Source organism: Astatotilapia calliptera, chromosome 1 (genome assembly GCF_900246225.1).
Source record: "Astatotilapia calliptera chromosome 1, fAstCal1.2, whole genome shotgun sequence".
Lineage (NCBI taxonomy): Eukaryota > Metazoa > Chordata > Actinopteri > Cichliformes > Cichlidae > Astatotilapia > Astatotilapia calliptera.
The window spans coordinates 27,303,603-27,323,825 of NC_039302.1; the positions used below are offsets into that span (position 1 = coordinate 27,303,603).

Sequence of the window (20,223 nt, forward strand, 5' to 3'; positions counted from 1 at the left end):
AGAGTGGACAGAGTCAGTGGCTCCTGTCTTACTTTCTCCATTTCGTCCCTGTAACTTTGTGCCCAGTCCTCGATGGTCTTCTTCTCCTGCTGCGTGGCACTCAGCTCCTTCTTCAGCCTCTCCAACTCCTCCAGCAGAGAGGACACCTGGTTGGCTTTGTTCTTGGCATCCTCCTCCACCCCGCGCAACCGGTTCAGCTCGCCGCGCATTCGCTCGCTCTCCACTGTGTAGGAACTCTCCAGGCCGACTAGCCTCTCGTTGACCAACCGGTTTTCCTTGCTCTGGGTGTACAGGATAAAAGTTAAGCTAAATAAAAACCCTCATAGAGAACAAAATAAATAAATAAATGAATAAATAAATAAATAACACGACAGGTCAACGTGTTACCTGCTCGTCGATCTTCCTCTGCAGCTGCATGATTTTGTTCTCCATGCCTTTGTTGAGCTTCTTAAAGTGTTCGACTGAGCGAGCCTCAATCTTCAGCTTCTTCAGCTCACGCTTGGCCCTCATCCTGCGGATGCAGCACTGCAGGTAGACGATGGCTTCCAGGCAGCGCTTGTACCAGCACCGGGCCAACCAGCCACGAATGTGCTTCTGAATGATTACCGCCTTATGCTCCCGCAACAGCTACAGCCACATACAAAGGCAGTGATAGAGAGGAAAAGAAATACGAGTACATTAAAGTGAATTTTAGAAAAATTACACTTCCTTCTGTCCACTGAAAACTGTGCAAACATAGAATAACAGAATATAATATTAAAAACAGGAGTGTTTTCATGACTCACCGCCTGATACTTCTGCCGGGCCATGTAAGCTCTGAGGATGGTTTGCATGGCCAGAGCGGCTGCCTGCTTCTGCTTGTAGCGTTTCCTCTCCACGTACATCCTCTGGTACTTCTGGATGATAGTGGCTGCCTGAGTGCGGCGCAAGAACTTGGCCAGGCTGAGGAGAAGCAAGAGTCAGGATTCAAATTCTGCACACCTCTAGTTTTTAGCTGGATAAAATGTTAAGTGCCACAGTTCTCACCAGCGGGCCTGGTATCCTCTGGTGAACCTTTGTATGGTAATGGCAGCACTGCGCTTGCGCAGGTACTTCTTGCGTGCCAACCAGCAGCGGATGGTTTTTTGGATGCGGATACAGGCGGCACGCAGCTTGTCTGCCCTCAGTTTCTCCAAGTAAGCCACCTGACCGGCTCTGAAGAAGATCTTAGTCTTGCCAAACTGATATTTATCCTGATCCTGAGGGACAAAAGAAGCAGTGATCAGAGGTGAAACGAACTCAGTCATGATTTAAAAGTTGTTTTAATCTGTTGTTTTATAACACAGAACTGTAAAATGAAGCAAGGGACCAACTATCTGACCTGCACTAATTTTTCCAGAACGTTCTTGCAGGTCAACTTTTTGTCAGCGAGGACGTCCTTCTGCTTCATCAGCACTCGGTAACGGCTGAAGAACTCCTGATACGTCCATCTGACAAACAAACACAGATGCTTACAATCTGATCCTTTCAATTTATCAAATTTTCCTCTGAAATACTTTAAACACCAAAAGCTGGAAAGATTCAAGTATTTGGAGTTTTGGACGGCAGACTCTTTGATCTAAGAAGTTATTTTGAATTTTTTTTTTGCATTGAGCATCACATTGAGGGAGATGGTACTAAACTGTCTACATTTTCATATGTAAAACAATTTATTCAGTAGTGCTGGGTGTGTGACGTTTTGCTGTTCGTTGTATAGTCGTCTCTTTACTTTAAAATGTATTTAATACACTATGTTTTGGTTTTGATTTGGCTTTTCAACCTTTATTATTACCTCTACACGTCTCCTGGATTTTCTGGGGAAAGTAAAAACTGTGCACATACTGGGGAAGCTCACGGTGAGATGAGCAGTGACAGCATTTTTGAGCCTCTTCACCGTGTCTATGTCTATTTGAGTGAGTTAATTCAGTACTCATCACTTCAGCTGATCCAACTGCTTGCACTGGCCTTCTGCTATGCAAATGTTATATTTCTTCTATATGAACACACATTAAATAATTAGACGTTTACAGTGTGAGCCAGTCACAGTGTTGCTGGGGTGCATCAGTACCTCGATGGGAAGCCTGCAGCAGAGATCCGGATGGTTTCCAGGACGCCGCAGGCTCTGAGCTGCTGCACCGCACGTTTGGGATCAAACCTGCCGATATCGAATAACCACAGCCAATGTGAATCACGTATACACAGTTTTGTACAATAAAACACTGCATAAACACGCAGTGTTACTGGTGTCTAAAATGTAAACAGAGAACTTGAAAAAGAGATAAATCTTCCTACAAAAACAGCAGATTATAAAACAACGCTGAAACTCACGAGAAGGCCAACTTGAAGTCATTGGGTTTGATACAGCGTACGTAGTGAGGAGTGGTCGCGTTCAAAGTGTCCATCAGCTTTTGTAGAGAGTTACGAAACTACAAGAGAGGATCACCATCATCATCATGACCTAAATCCCTTTTGTAAAATTAAGATGAAAGTCTTTAAAGTTCATTGAGTCACAATTAACAGGCTTCAGATTTCCCAAAATAAACTCATAAGAAAGATAAAATACTGGCAAATGCTTGTGCTTCGCCTCCATCTCCTAGTAGATACGTCTATGATAACAACTTGAAACTCTTACGTCACCTCGTTCTGGAGTTATCGCATTCACAAACTTACGTGTCCACGCCTAATGCCCACAGACACCCACATAAAAACCACACAGAGTGTCTAAGTTACACAAGTCCAGCTAAGAGTGAGACAGGCACCTGACAGCCGACAGTCTTCTTGTGCTCTTTGCTGCTCGTGTCCCGGCTCTTGTCGGGTTTGATGCTGAGACGGGTGCGGCCCCCGGTTCCCTGGACCTGACCAGTGGGGCTGGTTGCCTTTTCCTCGTCCTGGAACAGCTCCACCAGCAGGTTAAACTAAAAACAACAGCCCACTCATAGTTACCAGCTGATAGCGACATGAATCCTAAACGATAAGATGCATCTCTGCTGCTGCCATATTGCTCAGGGATTCTGATTACTGGTTGTGATGTGGTTTTATAAACAATACCACGCTTTTCTGCTGCTTTTCAATGTCCCAGTGGAAATAATAAATAAATAAATAAAAACACAGATAATAAAGGTTGAACATGTGAGAACTTATCTTACCGTCTGAAATCTTACTGTCCCCAATATGTTTAATTTAATATATCACAATATGCAATCCTTCTTTTTAGATGACTTAAAGTTCATAAACAAAGGCTTCTATCTAACATAAGCATTTGGGTCATTCTAATTTAGCAGTGTCCAATATTGTAAACGCACGTCTACTATTTAAAACAAACCAAACAGCCTCTGCCTTTGCCTCCATAGACAAACGTACTTTAGAAGGTCCAGCTGCCCCTGAGGAACACGGTGCCTGCAATGATGCATCATTCCTACATTTGTGCATGGCATCAGACACTGCAGATAATTCTGACTTACTGACATTTCATTTTGTTTCAGTAATTAGGCTTTAGTTCAACTCCTACAAATCACAAATGATTTTTTTTTATGCCGCCATGCGTTCTGATTTTTCTTACTTACCGTGCAGTGCATACTGGCTTACAAAGCAGGACAGCAGCTCTATTTTTGCGACACTGAAAACCATCACTATGAGCACTTACTGTAAAACCGAAAAATGTTTGGACACTGTGTTTGCAAATCTCATAAACCCATATTTTACTAACAACAGAACATATCAAACGTATCAAGTGTTTAGATATCTGAGAGATTTTACTATATCGTGAAAAAACATTGGCTCATTTTGAATTTGATGGCAGCAACACGTCTATAAAAGGTTGGAAGTAGGGCTGCCACGATTTGTCGACTAGTCACGATTACGTCGACTATCAAAATCGTCGACGACTGATTTAATAGTCGACGTGTCGTTTGAAGCTTTGTAAGATCACAAAAGACGCAGGAATAAGTGGCAGGATTTAAGAGTGTAATAACGGACTGAAACAGAAGATGGCAGCATTGCATGTACAAGGATGTCAGCTACCGTTAAACCCCGAAGAAGAAGAAGAAGAAGCAGCTGTGTCCCAGAATTCATAGCGCGGCCCAGCGCAGTTTCCAACAATGGCGGCAGCTGGTTAGTTTTAATGTTACTCTTATTATTCTTTCTGGGTCACAAAATAAACGTTTAACATATTTTCAGGCGAGAATGTAGCTGTGTAAACCTCAAATATCTGCTCAGTTTATCAGGACACCACATATTTTCAAAAGCGCTCCGACGTTTTCGGAGACATCTGTTACCCACTAGCTCGTTAGCGAGCCGGGGGCTAGGCTCACTAGCGCCGTGAGAACACCGGACTCCCCGCAAATCGTTTTCAAACCCACCGCCGTCTTTCGCTACTCAGGTTAAATATATATGAGTCACTTAGATAACTTAAAATGTTATTGTTTGGCTTTTTTTTTTTAGTATTTTATTTGTTCCTGAGTAAATCAGTTTGTCTGAGATTAAAGTTATAGTTTTTACACAGCTGAATAAACATCAAGCAGACAACTGATTATCAGAAGTGTGAGATGCTCCAGAATATACTCCAGTGTCCTGTTATATTTTAGATAGCAAGGAGTTTATTAAACTTCACCGAAACAATCCGCAAATTTCATTAAAATTTAATAAACTATCATCTTGTCTTTATTTTTAGTTAGCACAGACCTTAAACACTTAAAGCTGTAAGCTAATGATAGTTATATAAGAGCAGATGCTGCTGGTGCAATAAGCTGTAGTTTTGCGTCCAATGGATGATGATCTGATTAGTCGACTAATCACAAAAATAATCGGTGACTAGTCGACTATCAAAATAATAGTTTGTGGCAGCCCTAGTTGGAAGCAGTGCAGCAAAAGGCCGTTAAGTAAAGTGGTACTAAAAAGAAACAGCTGGAGGATAATAACAATCAGGTTAACTGGCATCAGATCAGCAACGCGGTTAGGTATTTAACAAAATGAGCATCTTAGAGAGGCAGTGTTTCTCAGAAGTAAAAGCGGCCAGAGGCTCACCACTCTACCAAAAAAATGCTTCTACAAATTCTGGAAGAATTTCAGAATAATGCTCCCCAACATAAGATACTGAATATCTCATCATCTACAGTACATAATATCAAGTAATTCATCTGAAGAAATCACAAGGGACAAAGCCAGAAATATCAATACTGGATGCTTATGGCGGCACTGCATTAAAATCATGCATGATTCTCTCACGAAATCAATGCATGGGCTCGGGAACACATCCAGAAATCTGCGATATCCATAAAGCTCCATAATGCAAAGAAGGAGCTGTATGTGAACACGATCCATAAAGTCCACCGTCTTCTTTGGGCCGAAGCTAATTTGAAATGGGCTGAGGCAAAGTGGAAAACTGGTCTGCGGTCCGAACTAAAAAGGAGACGTGCCATCTTACTTATTCAGCACCCCCTGATAATATGAAGGTGCGGTACAGCCAGTGAAATTAGCAGCTTGCACATGTGGAAAGGCACCATCAGTGCTGAAAGGTTTATACACATTTTAGAGCAACATATGCTCCCATGCAGATGATATCTTTTTCAGGGAAGGCCTTGCATATTTTTGCAAGCTGATGCTAAACCACATATTACAGTTATTACAACAGCATGGCTTCGTAGTAGAAGAGTCCTGGTGCTGAACTGGCCTGGCTGCAGTGCAGAGCTTTCACCAACTGAAAACACTTTGAGCATTATTAAGTGTAAAATACACCAAAGAAGACCCTGGACTTGCAGACGCTTACAGACCGTTGTGGTAAACTTTGTTTTTTTCTTATACTGGCACATTTGATATGTTTTGGCTGATTAAAAAATGGGTTTATGAGATTTGCAAATGATTACATTCACTTTTTATTTACGACTTTTTTTGGAATTGAACTTGTATGTTTTCAATTTACAAATGCAGTGTGGAGACATCAGAGTGAGTTAATTAATTAAAACTTCTACGGACAAAACAACCAAAACAAAACAGCTCGAACGCAGTTTGAGAGTTTAAGTAGAAGAGCAAAAAGATTGGTTGATTTGTTAATAAGTTTTGTTAAATTCAGTCACAGTCAGAGTTGTTACAATGCTTTACAAACAAATGTAATTAAAAGGTTAAGTTTTGTCATATATGACAGTATGCAGTGGCCATATATGAGTGTACGGCATCATTATGCCATGAAATAATATCACAAACATGTCATGTTCCATATGACATGAAGGTTATATGAGAAGGATGCTGTGTTATGTGTCGCTGCAGTGCCATGCTGCTTCTAACTAGCATCATTAAGCAAGACAGCCACATCCACAAAGGCTTTACGTGCTGTTCGCTCTCAGATAAAAATACTTTCCTTTCTTCATCCCTTTATTTTCAATGTTGAATCCCCCCTTTTAGTGCTTTCCATGCAGCAAACAAAGGCATACACAAAACTCAAATCTCCTCAGTGCTGTTAGAGTGTATTAACTCACAGACAGAGACAAAGAAGGAGGAAAGTCAAAGGAAAAAGCTAAAGCTAAATGAAGAGCTACAGGCAGACTAGCGTTGTAAGAACGCTTGTGTTTACCTTCTGCTGGCAGTGAAGGTTGTCATGATGAGGACAGAACCAAACATACATGGACAACATATGGAGACACAATTACAAAAAAACAAAAAACAAAAAAAAAAACCCACAATGAAAGGTTAAAAAGGAAAGCCAAATGTCAAAAAATCCTAAAGGTCAGTTTCTAAATCACGATCTTCCCCCATCCAAAGCAATCACACACAATTATGATTCAAATGAAAAGGAAAAGAAAACCAGGAAGACAAATGAAGCTGAAATGGATGGAAGGAACCGTGATTTAAAAAACAAACAAAACGAAAACATTTTCATTGACATCCAGCAGACATGCAGTATAAAACACATCTGTGGTTGAAAGGTGGCTGCATTCAGACCCAATTCCTGCAAAGACATCTCATTTGGGTTGCTTGGAAAATGAAAGTTTAAGAGATGACACCTTTTAAAAAAAATTGCAAACAAATGTAACGTGAAACTGGCTTTCATGGCTTTTTCTTCACAGTGAGAAAGAAGAAAAAGTGACGTTTTCCCAAACGCTGCTTATCTGATGCTGTGCGCACACGTTTCTCAACTGTTCTCAACCGTTTGTTGTAGAACAACATCCAATTTTTGAATTCATTAATTTTTTTTAATCAAAACTTTGTCAATACCGACAAAACAATAAAAATAGAGAGTAAGACACAGGCCATAATAATTTAGGAATTTATGCTTAAGAGTTGAAGAGCCTGAAATCTTCTGAAAGATTGGAGAGGAGATGGCATTCAGTGTGCCGGAGTGCATTTCTGGATGAGAGACCTAAAGCAGAAATGCAGATTCTTCAGAGTCTTTATGATACTTTATCTGTTAATGCGTTAAACTACACAAACAGCTAGCAGCTAAATGTTTATGAATCACTTCAGTTTTACTGGCTGTTGAGGGCTGGTTTAAGAGCTGGTTTTAGACGCAGATACAGACAATATTACAGATGAATAGAAGGCTGTTCCTTAGTTAATTGCAATATTATAAATATGTATTACCGTATTATTCATATTAAGTATTAGCTCAGTAAAAACAAACACGCACACACAGAAACATTAAGAATGATGGGATAAGCTTGGCAGAGAACCTTAATTTGACTAAATCTCATTAAAAGGTAAACCCCAATTGCTTTAATGCCTCTGATTTCCATTGCAACTATAAGAATACACATCTGTGTGTGAGAGTGAAAAGGTCTTGTTAGATGTTAGAGCGGACTATATCTATATTTCAACCCTTACCCACTTCTGGCTTTGCTGAAAAGGTCTATAAAGGAACAGCCGAAGGTCACTGTGAGAATTTTAAACAAACACACTTCAATAAAGTCTGCGTGTGTGTTTCTGTGCGTACGTGTGTGTGTGTGTGTGTGTGTGTGTGTGTGTGTGTGTGTGTGTGTGTGTGTGTGGCCAAAACAGCGAAGAGGATTTAAAGGCTTAGGCCCCTTTTAACCCAACAGGGTTTTACACAGTGATCTCCAGCCAAGACCAAAACACGCACACACACAAACACACACGTGACGTTAATTCAGCTGCGATCTAACTAACTTGGACTTGCAGCTATGTGTGTAGAAAAACTGGGTCTCTGAGTACTGCTGCATATATAAGGTTTTGTGATCTACTATAACATATACTTACATTTAACTGAAGTCCTTAACTCAGGTATAAAGTTGCAGAAAGGTCTTTCATGTGTCAAACTTGAATCTATCCTGCATTCAGGATAAATGTGTGGCACACATTTAGCTTTTTTGTGCCACATGCAAGTAAAAACCTACACAACTGAGAATTTATCTCTGCTAGTGTCACTATCCTCTTCACCAGTAGAGGGCGCTGTTCCCCGTATACTTTAAGTTGAACAGCATGTTTGGCCAATAAACAACTTTCTATTTTTTCCACACAGAGACCAGGTGGCACATCTCTGCAGGAGCAGCAGACGTACATGTCAGTGGATGCTTCACAGTTCTTGAAGTCCAATGTGTTTTAAAGGCTTACATTTGGCTGATTACATACAACAAAACATATTTTCATTGTTGGTGTTTGTGCGTCTCACCTTGCTGGCTTTCATCACATTGATTTGCTCTTCATTCACCGTGTCCTTGTTCTTTTCCAGGAAGCCGTCACACTGGTACTCCACCTGCCCAACGACACAGCAAAGCTTGTGTTACACTTAGGACGAGCGGGTGCCCCACTTTATGTGGCACTGCACAGCATTTCCAACCCACATACTGAGAAAATGGTCCAGTTTACAAAACTCAGCACACATAGAGGACACCTTTAATGAACGGTTGTAAGGGAAGCAGGGAAGGCTGCATCATGGGTCAAGTGCAAGTCAGCAAGTCACAGTCTTTTACTGCTTAAGTGGCGCTCAACAGGGAAACTGAGCTATTCAGTTAATCATCATGAATGACACTAGCATCAATAAATAGAAATAGAACAAAAAAGCTATTAAAATGTACATGTGAGTGGGTGAAGCTGATGGAAAGACATTCTCAAAATTTTCAGCCTTTAATTATTTTTGCTTTAATAGATTTTTTCTATATATTATTGTTTTTGAATGCGGTGAGAATAATGACATGGAGTAACAGTGTACATGTGTGTCTGACAAGAAACGGGTAGCTCAAAAAAAGATATTAAAAGACACAGATGATTACCATAAGCTAAGAGTTTTATAATACAGGGAGCGAGGAGTATCTGGATACAATGATGTGCATTTGTCCTTTACATGCCAGAAATCAAACCTATAGTTTGCATTGTTTGTAATTTTGTCTACTGTTTAATCACTCGTGTCAACATCTCAAATCACTTGTCAGCATTAGTCTTGTGTTCCTCGTTGACTTACACAATGCACTAAGTTTATCAAATCAAATGTATTTGTATAGCACTGTTCAAACACAAGGCAATGCTTTACAGAGGGAAGAAAAGAGAAGGAGAGAGAAGGAAAAAAAATCATGCAAGACATAAATGTACTGAAGAAGCACTCCAAACTTATTCATTTTATTTTGGTTTGCTATGATTCTGGGAGCGACATAGGTGACCTCTTCCTGGTGACGCGAGAGTTCCACATGTTTTGTAAAGTATGTTTGAAGTGTAATGTCGTCGGAGATCATTTAGTGCTTAGTGAAAAATTTTTAAATCTGTCTTAGGAGACGCATAAAGTTTTTCTGTATATGCTTTAGAGAGGAATATTTTAATTTTTGTTGTTTTTTTTAAATGGTAATAGACTTTGTCTGGTCTGTTGAAAATGCGTTGTTCCACAATTATTCTGGCCTGATTTAAAAATGTAACCATTTTTTTAGAACCTCTTTTAGAAACTCCAGCTATACAGACTTATTCAAGCTCTATGATCATGTGGTGACACTGATATGTAGAGTTGTGTGTCATAATTATGGTAAGAGATTTTATAATATCTAATAATTATTATAAAATTATTTTATTTGTTGGATCTGTTCAGCCCGAGTTACTCCTGTAAGAACTTAAGCTATAGGATGTATTTTTCCTCTTGGTAATGAGTCAAACTGAACTACAGTGAAAGCACATTTCATCTAATACAAAAAGTATAAATATTGGAAATCCTTAGACTTATATGGCTCTAGGTATCCTAATATAACATCATTTGGTCTTTTAATCCGCTTTCTCAGTAACCTTATAGTGAAGCTGTAAAAACAGAAATGAAAATTAATGCTTTGTCACACAGCATCTCAGAGGACAAAAAAAAATTATTATTACACCACTACACGAACATGTCATTGCTAAAATGCTCATTTACGTTAGAGCACCGATTATTTTTTATTTTTTATTTTTTTTTAAATAGTCCATCTTCCTACCCTAAAAATACCTCACACGTGCAGTTAATCTGTTCCCTCATGCTGTTAAATCTTTTAAATCAACCTTTTTAAGTGTACACAAACACTTATGATACAAAAAAAAAGAAAAAAGAAAAAGAAATGTAACAACCTAATATGTAACAGTGTGGAAACACAAAGCATACAGTCTGACAGACCCACCTTGTCTGCAAAATGTTGGATGATGAAGGCGCGGTTGGACATGCGAGGCTTCTCAAACAGGGAACAAGTCTTTAGGTGGGTGTTGTACAGCTTTTGAGCCCAGGAGTCATCCGAACCTTTAGGCATCTGTTACAGAAAAAAAGAAACCATGAATAATGCATTTTCATCTTTTCAGAAATTACAATGTTTATTTCAGTTGTTTGATTGAACTTTTTCTTGTCATTCATTGCATACTGACAAACATACGTCCTTGCCATAATGTGAGAAATGCGTTCCCACCTCAAATGTCAACAACCTGTAAAATGACCTTGCAGAGTTTGAGAGCGACAGAGAGATAAGCTCAACAGACACAGGACAAGAAACTGGAGCCTTTAATATCACAGCTGCCACAGCATTAACTAAAACAAAGCTCAATTCTGTTTATTTCATACACGCTCAATATTTCATTCCAGTCTTACTAACATGAATGAACATAAACTAAAAACAACCTCACGTCCGCCTCTTGTTTAGTTTCACAGTGAGAAAGAAGAAAAAGAGAGCTGTGGTTAATATTTAGCTTTGGGTTTCTCAGTTTTAGGTATTGGTGACTTTAGCCTTGTGTGTGGTGGGAGGCAATGACAAGCTGCAGGCTGACGTCAAAAAATGGAAAGCAGAATGTGGGTGTGAATGAAGAAACCCACAGGCCTCTGCTTAACATGCAGCACAGGCTCAGTTTACTTTATTTTGCTTGTTTATATTCATGAGAAAGTTTATGTAAGTAACTTATGTAATGTAATTCCTTTCTTTTTCTTTAAGATATGTAGTTGGAGAAAGTCGGTTCTTAAAAACTTTTGCATGAAGAGCAAACTGCTCAAATAGAAGACAAACGTGAAGAATGATGCAACCTAAGCAACAGAATCGCTGACCGTGATATAACTGATCTGAAATACACCGGTGAAGTAATCAATCGGTGTAGTAAACAAGATTGATCGCCTTGTAAAAATGAAACGCTCTGCTGGGAAAACTGCTGTTAAAGTAACATGTAGCACCAACCACAGCATTGCTGTATTAGGATGATGCACAAGCCAGTCCACAGAAACTGCTCGGGAACACAACAATTACCCTGTATTCACCCACGCAGTGCTAATCTAGAACCAGTGCCATGCATTTCTACATATAAAACACTGACACCTGTACAAACTAGCACCAGCATGGGACCACAGAATTGCTAGGTTCAGAGTTCAGTGGCTAAGGGAGGGATTATCATCAGACCTAGCCCACAGATTCAACTCCCATGATTTACTTCTCACAGAACTAGCAGGAACTCTACAAATCGAATTAGCTCGAACCTAAGAAACTGCAACCAAGTATTTCAATGTTGTGCCCGTTCTGCATACACTATTTGTCGGGTAAAATAAGACATACCCTGCACTCCTCGTCCAACAGGTCCAGGATGCCCATCTTAGCTTCTATGAGGTTGATGCACGGCTGATTGTCATAGAAGTCGATCAGAGTCCAGGGGATCTGCTCCTTCATGTACTCCTCCTGCTCCAGTTTGAACACATGCTGTGCAGACAGAAACACACAGTTAGGTATTTAACTTTATTAGTATTTACAACCTTTAAATATAAGGAGTGGCCTAACAAGAGTTATGCTGCTCTTTATAAATTATTTACATTGATTTTTTTCATGTAAATTGTCCATTATTTAGTTCTATTTTTAAACTCTGAGGTTTTTCATGGAATTTGCATATTTTGTTCAGAACCACCACTGACATGCTTTTGAAGTTTGTGAACTGCCACGTTTTGATTGAGGGCAGCTATTGATCGTTTGCTTTTTGCTGCTGCTTACCATGTTGAACTGTTGCTGCAGCTTCTCATTAGCGTAGTTGATACAGAACTGCTCAAAGCTGTTGATTTCAAATGTCTCAAACCTTGTGAAGAACAAGAGTGATGTTAATGACCTGAAACACACTTTTTCACTGCTGTGTTTTAATTTGATGAGCAAACTCAGACAAATCCAGCGAAAGAATGATGCTAAAAAGCTCAGACTGATTAGCTACCCCTTTGTAACTACTACATACTTTGAAAGTACTACACAGACATACCCGTAGATGTCGAGGACTCCGATGAAGGAGTGCTGTTTAACATTTGTCACCAGAGCCTTGTTGACGTGCTCCACAATCCAGTTGAAGAGCTTGGCGTAGATATGTTTGGACAGGGCATCACGGGCATTCGTGGCCTGCAGACGAGGGAGGGGCTTGATATACGTCTCTGTGGCCGTCTTCAGCTTCCTGTGGCACAGCCACTGGGACATATCCTGGTAGGTCACGCCCACCAGCTCGCAAAACGCCATCAGGTGACGGTTGTTGGGCTACATCAGAAAGAAGAAGTTTTTATCTCCACTATCCAACACAAAAGTGATCCATCTATGATGTGGCTCCACATCACAGATGGATATGATGTGGGGCCACTAAATGCATCTTTAGGGAGGAATAAGTGGGGAAAAAAGTGGCTTTTATTAAAAAATTCTAAAACAAAAGAACAAATAGATCCCAGTGGAATTAATCCAAACAACTAAAGCTGCAGCCTCATTTCTGCCTCTACCTATTTACTAATTTTAAAGCTTCTTAGCTTGTAAGCACGTGATAGGCTCATGAATACGCAAACTGTGAATACAAGGTACCTACAGGTATAAGCAAGCAAGCTTTTGAAAAACCCCTAAAATTGAAATTCAGAACAAACTGGCTGGCATTACCATGTTCAGAGTTCCTACCGGGGGATTTAAAGCACAAGTATGAAGGATTCTTCTGTTTTCAAGGCATTCTTTAAGGAATGACCTACATCATTAAGTTTGATCAGGGATGCAAAACTCATTTTACATCAAGGGCCACATACAGTCCACTTTGATCTAAAGTGGAGCTGAACTGAGAAAGTCCCTCCTAATTACGACACTTATTTATGCAACAGCCCAGTGATACGCTCCCCCTTTTCTTTATGCAGTATGAAGAGTATCCTCACAGGAATAACGCTGCTGTCTGCATCTCTGTCCTTAATCTCCACATTTCCCAGATGAAGAATGGCAGCCAAAACCTGGAACAAACCCATCTGATAGGACTCATTAATACCTGCAGAGGACACACAAACACATCCCTAGGTTTTTACTTCCATTTTTTCCATACAGATTTCAACCTGCGTGTATTTTTTAGGTGTGTGAGTTACCCAGCAAGGAAAAAGCATTGCGTGTGGTGCAAAGCTCCTTGGTGTCATCCACTCCGTCGATAACGGGGCTGCGGCCCTGCCTCGTGTACAGGAAGTCATTTGCACTGCCTGAATAGAGACACAGAGGGGCAAACATGGAACAGTGAGTCTTACATTGTGCTACTTGGACACGTGTGCTACTAAAACCTCAGCCACTAACTAGGAAGGTGTGTATTACAATCATATGCTGCGACATTGTGTCCAGAATGAACTCAACGTGCAACCTTGCAACTAACCAGAGCTGCAATCCTGGTTTGCTGAACTGAAGGATCAAATAAAACAAGGACACAAAATTGTGGTCATCAAACGAATCTCATGGTCAGATTTCAGAAGATTTTCTACAGGCCCTACTACTTCTACTTTCTAAAGGCCCTGGTCTCTATTTAAGGTAATACGTCATATTCTGCTGAGCTGAAGTTTTCTGTTTTTGTTTCATTGTTATTAACAACTTATTCACTGTATCTTCCTGAGTTTAGGTAGAAATGATCATAATCTGTTTTTATTCTGTGACACTGACTCACTCAGAGTGATGCTGGGTGTTTGTTCACTGTCAGCTCAGGAGACTGATAACGTGGAAAACTCTCAGTTCTCAGAAATAAACAAAATCAAGAACGCTTCTTCTGCGTATGAGCCCAACTTTCTTACAATCGGTTTCTTTATACACACTTAACACCGAATTAGGGCATGGTCTGTTGCCTGGCAACAAGAGTCAGTGACATGACTGTGACAACCACTCCATTAACTGAGCCAGGAAGTTAGCAGGAGAGGAAAAGACAGCAGCTGCGTGTGTGTGTGTGTGTGTGTGTGTGTGTGTGTGTGTGTGTGTGTGTGTGTGTGTGTAGGAGATAGAAAGAGTGCCAAGTGAGTGGCAGTAAATGGCGGTGCCAGCAGAGAGTGTGTGTCCATGACTAGGATGAGCAGGTGCAGGTCCACAGTGGGAGCGCTCTATAAGGGAGCCTGATGAACCAGAGAATCAATGAGTCACAGTTCAGTTCCTACAGCAGGAACTTTGCCTGATGCATCTAAGCTGATATCTTACTAATAATTTAGAGAAATCTCTGACTGTCCATCTATGTGTGTTTCACTCATCTCATCAACTGCTTGTCCAATCATACTAGTGCCAGACCATTACACTAACCTGAACCTATATATCTAAACGAGATCTAGATCTTTGGGCAGGATGCTTTGCATTTGTCGTTTCATTTTTTTTTTAATGCTCTAAAACACATAAAAATCAAGAAGCAATTTCAATCTAAGCCTAATTTTTATTGCTCATTACAAAGTCAGTGACTTCTTGAGCCAATGGATTTCACCGTTCTGGCATACTGTCTACAGCAAGAGTGACTCACAAGCCGAAAAAATAAATACACTTGGGAAAGGAAATTCCCCCTGTCTGTTAAGTCATTTTAATGAAATGCTTTCACTTTACAGCATAAAGTGAAAGTCTAACCATTATGTTCCATTTGTGGGTAAGTTTCATTCACAAAAATATAACAGACGAATGAGGAAGGAAGTTAGTTCTAGTTACAGCTGGTCTTTCGTAGCCTTAAACAAAAAACAAAAAACAAAAAAACCCATAACCTTTCAGCATATTGTAAATTATGCACTTGCCTCCTCTTGCCTCGTTTTTAAATGATGACTTTGTCTAACATAAGATCTTTTTTAGGCATCATCAGATTACAAGTAGAATGTAGTATATGTGCTGAAAGGGTCAGAGGAGGAAGTGAGTAGTCTGGGGTTGAATCCCAGCTGTGTAGGCACGTGCTCATCTGGTGATCGGTGCTTAGAACAGGGAGCGTTTTTTTTGCCTCTCCTAGTTTTCTGTTCTGTAACATATTTACAGGAGTCCGATGCCACCACCAGCATGACTCATATTAGAGGTCTGGACTGCTTGTGAAATCTATTTGCACCTAAAATTGAAGTGAAAAAGAAAAAGATCACTCTTATGTGGCACTTAATGTTTTTTTTCATGAGGTCTAAACAAGTAACAACCTCTGGGGCTGGAAAAAAAAAAAAAAATAGCACTGAAGCGTTGAAGTGCCATAAACTGCATTTCCTCTGCTTCCTCCACTTCAAGGCTGCTTTAAAAAGTGAGTTTATCCCCACAGACGTCCATATTAAATTGCCCCACATTAAAGCATTTAAAAACATGCTTACACCCTGGTACGAAAACAGTTGCGGTCTCTATGGATAGTCTCCCCCTTCAGCGAGCGATTTATTTATTTATTTATATTTAATTAAGAGGTGTGGCCACTTTGATTGGCAAATGTACAACACAAGACTCCTGTATCCCCTGGCTGTCTTCTAGGCCTCAGCTGTGCTGGCTGAACAGTGGACTGGATTTCTCTTCTCTGTTTGTGCTATTGGTGCCTTTTGGGGCTTTTAATGGCACAGTCTGTCTAATAATACGGTTTGATTTGTGATACAGACCATCCAAGAAGTTTGTGTTTCCATTTTGGTGAAATTCTTGTTTTTTTAATACTCTATTGCTTGGCACTACTTTGCATATATTTATGTGACTGCATGCAGTTCATGCAGCTCATGAGCTTGCTAATCAAGCTAGCTAGCATTAGCTCGCAAATTAGCACTCTAACCTCTTGTCTAAATTAGGAACCTTCTGGCTTTAAAAACACTGACATTGTTAAATGCTGATGTTGAGGCTCCAAAATGTATAGTGCAAACCAACAGCTTTCTATACTTCTTGGCCTGTATACATCCATCTTTCATACAGGTCATTGGTTTGGCGCTCTCAAAATGAGTGAGACCATGATGGCAACTTTTATAAAGTCTGAACCTCTAAAGCATTTCATTAATAGCCATGTGTGTTCAGGTGCTGCAAATGAATTTAGCACTTCTACAGCTAGAGCTTTTGTATTTAATTCCATTGTCAGTATACAGTACATATATGTATATACATATACGTGTGTGTGTGTGTGTGTGTGTGTGTGTGTGTGTGTGTGTGTGTGTGTGTGTGTGTGTGTGTGTGTGTGTGTGTGTAACGTGTATCTGACCGACTTACTTAGCTTCAGAGCCTTGAACTCAGGCAGATGTGCAGATGCACAAAGCTGATAGAAGATATGATAATTTCTCTCCTCGTCCGCCTGGAAGAAAGCAGAAAGATCATATCTGATTAATCAATAAGATATTATATTTCTTAATTAATAATGAATAAAATGGTTTAATATTAATGTTCACTAAATTAGTTAATCATCATTCAGATATGTTTTTTTTTTTACTTTTTTACAGCTAACATTCATGGGACAAGAAAAATCAGCTGCTTGTTTCTTTACATACTGCTTTACAATTATACAGTTTGACAGTTTGACAAATGTGAGGAACGTAATCACGTTTCTCTGCCAACATCCTCATTCCTCAGTAGCATTGTCTATAATAACTGTGTGTGTGTGTGTGTGTGTGTGTGTGTGTGTGTGTGTGCGCGCGCATGTGAGAGAGAGGGAAAGTGAGTGAGTGAGATAGAGAGAGAGAAAATGTTTCTTTTTCCAGGCAATAAATGTCCTTGTTCTTTTATCATCTAGATGCCACCCTACAGGTTTCTCCAGTAAGAAAACACACCCACTAAATATATAAGAAAGAAAGATAACAGCTTATATAAGAGAAAAACTCTATTTATAGAATATTTAAAGACAGTATTCAGTAAACTTTTATGAGGTATTATGAAGTATTTCCCTGAAAATGAAATGAAATCCTTATTTGAAATGAGCTGGCCAATCTCTAGTCCAGGATCATCTGCTCGGGTATGTTGAGACAGGTTCCAGTATGGCTGCTATTTTGAATTTTGTGAAAAGTGGTCTGGAAGTTTAATTCAGACCACTTACACTGTGTGCACTGTGATTTTGCCATGAACATCAAACTTACAAAGCTTACATACACAACAAAAGTCAACTTCACACAAAACTGATTTGACTTTTGTGCGCAAGGTCACTGCTCATCTGATCGGACTCCACAGTTTCCAAACCCAGTGGTCAGCCAGCCCAGACAAAGAGATGGAAGGAATAGGAAAGGAGGAAAGGAGTGCCGTGCTGTCACCCAGTGTGACAGATGAGCAGTAAAGGGACGGGTTTACTTGGTTTCCTTTGTCTTTGTGAAGGAGGAAATGATTGTTGCATACCTATTCTGTACTTACAGGGCAAGTTTTTCATGATCCCCACTAATGATGTTACGTAGCACAAGCTGCTGAGGAGTGACTGCATTACAAAGAGTACCATCCTCCTGTGTAACAGCATTTCACAGTCTACCCATTGTATCACTACAGCAGGGTTAATGTTACATAAGCTGTAGGATCAATGATTGAGACTTTACTACTCAAGTGATGATATTATTAAAATCCTTCCAGTGAGTTTTTTTGAAGGGCCTGACTTTTTTACTGCCAGTGCAGTTTTCTTATGAATGACCTGAAGAATGTTGCTGTAACTCTAGCAGGGCAACAGCTTTCATTATAATGCTGTAAAGGCCGACAACAAGCTTTTCCCCAAAGCACCCCTAATATTAAGGAAGCAAGCTAACGACAAGATGCTCACGCAGAACAAAGCAAAAGTGATGCTCAAAAACATTCAGGAAATTCAGAGTAGAAACTGAAAATGTCTAAAGGTTAACTTTTGAGCATTAATTTGTGACTGCTGAAAAAAAACGTAATGAGGGAACGAATCAGTACACAGAACAACAAACACAGCATAGGCTTATCTTGTGCACTCACCTGAAATACCACTCGCGATTTCTCCAGCAGATATGTTCTCATGTTGGCACCGATGATACGGTAACGGTTGTCAAAGCCGATCTCGATGTATTTCCCAAAGCGACTGCTGTTGTCATTTCTGGTGGTCTTTGCATTTCCGATGGCCTGGGTAAGAGAAGACAGACACAACCAACAATCATCACAAAGTGCGTCTTTAGGAGAGGCTATGCAGATAACCACAACTGGTCCGTGCACTGTAAATGCAAAGAGTCTGTGCATTTGGATAGTGGAAGAACCCCAATCATGTGCTCAGAGTTTGACTGGGTAGATATTAGAGCAGCAAGGAAACACAAGAAAAGAAAATATACAGCAGAGTGAACGGTCATTTTTACTGTGGTTAAAACAGGAAAAAACACATTTATCTTACAACCTGGAGAACCCAGTACTAGATGCAAAGTATACCTGTTATAAAACTGCATCCTCCACCACTTTTGATGGTTCCTAAGCGCAGCATCATTACTAAAGAGGCCAGTAAGTACAGTAAGGGCTGAATGTTGATCCCTGATTAATTATGTATTGCAACATATTTGTGATCATCGGAAAGGAGGTACTATCTAGCAATTTCCACAAAAAGCTGACAACTGGTGTATTATTATTATCATCATCATCTCCTATGTGTCTCTTGTTGACAGCTTCTTTCAGGTTTTCATTTTGGCCTCACAGTTCTGCAGATGACTCCATTTAGATGACATTCTGGTGAAAATATGTACATTAAAAAATAGTGTTAGGCTTAAAAGGCTAAATGACACTTTTCTACAGTTGTGCACATATAACTCCAAAAAAAAGCAACTGCTGTCATGTCAAGTAAGTTAAGGTACAAAGTAATGTCTGAAGCTGGAAAACAACATTACTGTGACAGTGTCAGCGAACTGATCCGTCTGAATGTTACAGAGTTGATGATCTGATTTGCGTCTTCTGATTGGTGGTGTTGTGGACATGTAGCTTTTTTTGTGATGAACAGAAGTGACTTTGAGAGGTTTCTGCCAGGAAACCATGTTTTGGAGGAGGCTCAGCGTGGGATTTAGCACACACATTTTCTAGGTTTTCACAGAGGCGGCTTTTAGAGGCTCTTGCATCTAAACTCTTCTTTTCTTTTGACTGATATTGCTTTTCTTTTTTTACCCCATAACGCCACAATGAGTTGTACCAGGTGTTAATCAGTAGGCAGGTTTTGTTACCTTCTGATAGGAAACAGCTAAGCTGGCTCTATCTGACTGCTGGCGACGTCAGTTCTCTCATCCTAAAGGCTGATGTACAACTTGCACATAAAGACCAAAGTTTCTGTATTATGTTCATCTTACTCTAAAACCAAAACAGTACATCAAGCTCTCAATCAGCCATATTGATGTAAATAGACCATTGAAGCTGCCCAGAGACAAAACAAAGTTAAGAACCAGCTCCGTTAAATGTAGTTAAATTGTGGGTTCTTGTTGAATTAAGGTCAAACACAGTCTTTCACTGCAGACAGAGGGACTTTTATCAGAGCAGGTATTCCAATTTCTGCCTGCATCAGCCAACACGTACAAACACCTCGTTCAAACACTCTCCCTCTGTCACGAACACAAACAAACACACACAGGTTCTGTGAAATCGATGCAACAATCTACTCTGCATCCAGGCTGAAGTGACATCACCGCAGCAA

At 40.0% G+C, this 20,223-nt stretch overlaps 1 protein-coding gene across 9 annotated transcripts in view; it reads right to left on the bottom strand.

The window, feature by feature from the left end:
• Positions 1-20,223, bottom strand: part of myo5aa (myosin VAa) — a 63,258-nt gene that overhangs the window by 20,418 nt on the left and 22,617 nt on the right. For 6 of the 9 annotated variants that reach the window (XM_026172509.1, XM_026172499.1, XM_026172518.1 and 3 more), the window contains exons 6-23: positions 18,543-18,686; positions 16,848-16,929; positions 13,790-13,897; positions 13,589-13,695; positions 12,676-12,941; positions 12,420-12,501; positions 11,994-12,134; positions 10,590-10,715; positions 8,636-8,719; positions 6,584-6,586; positions 2,778-2,933; positions 2,347-2,444; positions 2,087-2,173; positions 1,361-1,469; positions 1,027-1,238; positions 786-942; positions 388-627; positions 33-281 (exon numbers count right to left, since the gene is read on the bottom strand). In XM_026172509.1, the coding sequence (XP_026028294.1) occupies positions 33-281; positions 388-627; positions 786-942; positions 1,027-1,238; positions 1,361-1,469; positions 2,087-2,173; positions 2,347-2,444; positions 2,778-2,933; positions 6,584-6,586; positions 8,636-8,719; positions 10,590-10,715; positions 11,994-12,134; positions 12,420-12,501; positions 12,676-12,941; positions 13,589-13,695; positions 13,790-13,897; positions 16,848-16,929; positions 18,543-18,686 (2,451 nt within the window). The remainder of the gene's footprint in view (positions 1-32; positions 282-387; positions 628-785; positions 943-1,026; positions 1,239-1,360; positions 1,470-2,086; positions 2,174-2,346; positions 2,445-2,777; positions 2,934-6,583; positions 6,587-8,635; positions 8,720-10,589; positions 10,716-11,993; positions 12,135-12,419; positions 12,502-12,675; positions 12,942-13,588; positions 13,696-13,789; positions 13,898-16,847; positions 16,930-18,542; positions 18,687-20,223) is intronic. The other 3 variants (XM_026172507.1, XM_026172555.1, XM_026172563.1) reach the window with 1 other exon arrangement.